The 3,520-nt window shown below is 52.0% G+C and overlaps 1 protein-coding gene across 1 annotated transcript; it reads right to left on the bottom strand.

Moving 5' to 3' along the window:
• Positions 1-1,822: 1,822 nt before the first annotated feature.
• On the bottom strand, positions 1,823-3,089 carry LOC137456914 (zinc finger protein 345-like). Its single transcript, XM_068168603.1, has one exon. The coding sequence runs from the start codon at positions 3,087-3,089 to the stop codon at positions 2,118-2,120; it is 972 nt and encodes a 323-aa protein (XP_068024704.1). The 3' UTR covers positions 1,823-2,117.
• Positions 3,090-3,520: the final 431 nt, after the last annotated feature.

The following is a 3,520-nucleotide window of genomic DNA, read 5'->3' on the forward strand; positions in this document are numbered from 1 at the left end:
AAGAATAATACAAAACCAGTCTCTCTCTGAAGAGGCACAGAGGCAGCAGGGAGAAGGATCAGACCTGACCAGGTGGTGGAGGAGCTGGAAAGCAGCCACAGTAGCTCTCATCCAGGGAAGGCAGGAGCCAAAAAGGAGAGCTAACAGCTGCAATGTCCTGCTTTTCATGCCCTATTTGGGCAGGGAGGGGGGAGTGGAACAGATTCAGCTTCCCAGGGGGAAAAACACCCTGCAGGGAAGGCAAAGTACCAGCAAGCCCTCCCCCCTGCTTTGTTTTTTTGTTTTCAGAATGGGTGTTAACCCAGCACAATTAGGAACAGTGTGGCCAGCAGGAGCAGGGAAGTCATTCTGCCCCTGTACACTGCACTGGTTAGGCCACACCTTGAGTGCTGTGTCCAGTTCTGGGCCCCTCAGTTTAGGAAGGAGGTTGACTTGCTGGAAGGTGTCCAGAGAAGAGCAACAAAGTTGGTGAGGGGTTTGGAACACAAGCCCTATGAGGAGAGACTGAGGGAGCTGGTGTTGCTTAGCCTGGAGAAGAGGTTGCTTATTGCTCTCTCCAACTCCCTGAAGGGAGGTTGCAGCTGGGTGGGGTTTGTTCTCTTCTCCCAGGTAACCAGCACCAGAATAAGAGGACACAGTCTCAAGCTTCACTAGGGGAGGTTTAGGCTGGAGGTTAGGAGGAATTTCTACAGAGAGAGAGTGATTGCCCATTGGAATGGGCTGCCTGGGGAGGTGGTGGAGTCACCATTATTGGAGGTGTTCAGGAGGAGACTTGATAGGGTGCTTGGTTGCATAGTTTAGTTGATTAGGTGGTGTTGGATGATAGGTTGGACACGATGATCTTGAAGGTCTCTTCCAACCTGGTTTATTCTATTCTATTCTCTGCACATTGGATATCTCCAAACTGTGCCTGTGGCAGTTATTTGTGGGGAGAGGTCTCTCCAGCTTAAGACCATGACATTTGCACAGGCACTTTCAGATCCCAAGGCAGCATCTTGAGCACAGAACTTGTGGATTTGTGCAGCAGCTCAGCCAGCTCCAGCTTGCGTAGCAACAGCTCAGTTCTGCCAGGCACATTGCTTAGAGCTGCAGAGCCAAGCTGAGATACAAGTGTAAGACAAACATCCTCGGCGATCATTTCTGGGCACTGTGGTCAGGCACAGCATCCTTTCTTGCAGTGTTTTCACTCTTTACAGTCTTAAAGCTCCTAAAACCTTTTTAACACTCAAAGAAATCTCTTCCCATTTCTGGGTGAGTGGAAAGCTTGAGGGAAGCCCCAGGTCAGCAGGAATGCATCAGGAACACTGCTGAGCTAGGGAGAAGGCTTTTGGAAGCCCCAGGCCTGCTGGAAAGAACCAGAGCCCTGTAGTGGAAAGCTGACAGAAGCTTTCTGAGGGCTTCCAAAGACCTTCCTGAGATCCCCTCTATACCCTCCAATGATTCTGAAAATCAGTCCTAGAACCCTCCAGGCCTCCCAGAACACATAATATCCCTTGACACAATGAAAAAATCACTCTGAGATGTCCCTGAGACCGCTCCCAGCAAGACACTCTCAAGACTCTTTTGACAATCTCATTTTCACCTCCCTGAACTGGGCACACAGCTCCAGACCCATTCCTAGGGAACAAATGCCCTTAACATTTGGGCATTGTGGGCAGGAATGTCTGAAAGAAAAGCAAACAGACAGGATTTGGGTAACTTTGGCTTTGTATCAACACAACTGGGCAACGGACAGAGGGATTTTTATCCCAGGGAGACAGAAATTGGTGGAAGAACCAGAAAAACCCTGGCAAAGTTCAGCCCAGCTCTAATGTCTGCTACAGTTGTGCTGACTCAGCACTGCAATTGTTCTCATCAGCACTAATTGGTGTTCAGAAGGGCAGGAGGCATGTATTTCTGCCAGATCCCCCAGCCTCTGAAAAATGCAGAGGGAAAGGAAGAGATTCTGGTTCAATCTGCTGGAAAGGCTCTCAGGCAGGTTAGAATTATGCCAATCGACCCAGGGTAGATCTATTTGCACCTCCTCTGCACTGTGGCCTGCTCACTGGTGTGGCTGCAGCAGCGATTAGTGAGGTATCCCTTTGCGTGAAGCTCTTCTCGCAGTCAGCACAGGTGAACTACTTCTGTCCAGTGTGTACACGAAGGTGCCAGTTCAGGTATCTCTTCTGGGTGAATCCCTTTCCGCAGTCAGCACAGGTGAAAGACTTCTCGCCTGTGTGCAGAAGACGGTGCTGGGTGAGTTGTCCCTTCCGAGTGAATCTCTTGCCACAGTCGGCACAGGTGAAAGGCTTCTCGCCTGTGTGCACAAGATGGTGCTGGGTGAGTTGTCCCTTCCGAGTGAATCCCTTGCCACAGTCGGCACAGGTGAAAGGCTTCTCACTAATGTGTACAGGATGGTGCTGGGTGAGATGTGAAAGGAATCTAAATCTCTTGCCGCAGTCGGCACAGCTGTACGGTCTGTCACCACTGTGGATGAGTTGGTGCTGGATGAATTTCGTGCTGTTGGTGAAGTTCTTGCCACACTCAGCACAGGGAAACAGATTCTCTCCGGTGTGGATACGGCGGTGGATGGTGAGGGTGGAGCAGCTTTTGAAACTTTTGCCGCAGTCTCTGCAGGTGAAGGACTTCTCAGTACTGTGCACACTGCGGTGCTTGGTGAGGGAAGACTTGTGAGTGAAAGTCTTGCCACACTCAGCACAGCTGTACGCCCTCTCACCGGTGTGGGTGCGAAGGTGCTGAGTGAGGTTAGACCTCCAGGCAAAACTCTTGCCGCAGTGGGCACAGCTGTACGGCCTCTCACCAGTGTGGGTACGGAGGTGCTCAGTGAGGTTAGAGCTGCAGGCAAAGCTCTTGCCGCAGTCGGCACAGCTGTAGGGTTTGTCCCCACTGTGGATGAGTCGGTGCTGGAGATACACAGAGCTGGTGGTGAAGCTCTTGCCGCACTCAGCACAGGGGAACAACTTTTCTCCAGTGTGGATGCGGCGGTGGATGGTGAGACTGCGGCTGGTTTTGAAGGTTTTGGTGCAGTCCCTGCAGGTGAAAGACTTTCCAGTGCTGTGCACACTCTGGTGCTGCCTGAGGGTGGACATGTGAGTGAAGCTCTTGCCACAGATGTGTCAGGAGAAGGCCTTTTCCCCAGTGTGGGTGAGGCAGTGCCGTGTGAGATGACAGTGCCGTGTAAAGCTGTAGCCACAGTCAGCACAGGTGAAAGCCTTTCCTCTAGTGTGGGTGAGGCAGTGCCGGGTGAGATCACAGCTCCGTTTGAACCTCTTGCCACAGTTCCCACAGACAAAGGGCCAGGGGCCAGGGTGTGGGCAGTGGTGCTTCAGTGGCTCTGAGCCATGTGGGAAGCTCTGCCCACAGTCAGGGCACTGATTCAGCTGCTTGTGTGGCACTGAGGGACCTGCTCTGGCTTCATCCTCCTCCATACATTCCTTCTCATCCTGGTCACCTTCATCCTCATCCTTATCTTCCTCTTCATACTCATTCTCCTCATAGTCATCATTCTTGTCAGCAGCAG

The sequence above is a fragment of the Melanerpes formicivorus genome, unplaced genomic scaffold (genome assembly GCF_026170545.1).
Source record: "Melanerpes formicivorus ecotype bairdi unplaced genomic scaffold, bMelFor1.0.p_v2 SCAF_142, whole genome shotgun sequence".
Lineage (NCBI taxonomy): Eukaryota > Metazoa > Chordata > Aves > Piciformes > Picidae > Melanerpes > Melanerpes formicivorus.

Coding starts and splice junctions, on each gene's coding strand:
- LOC137456914 (XM_068168603.1), bottom strand. CDS start 3,089: ATGTCCACCCTCAGGCAGCACCAGAGTGTGCACAGCACTGGAAAGTCT.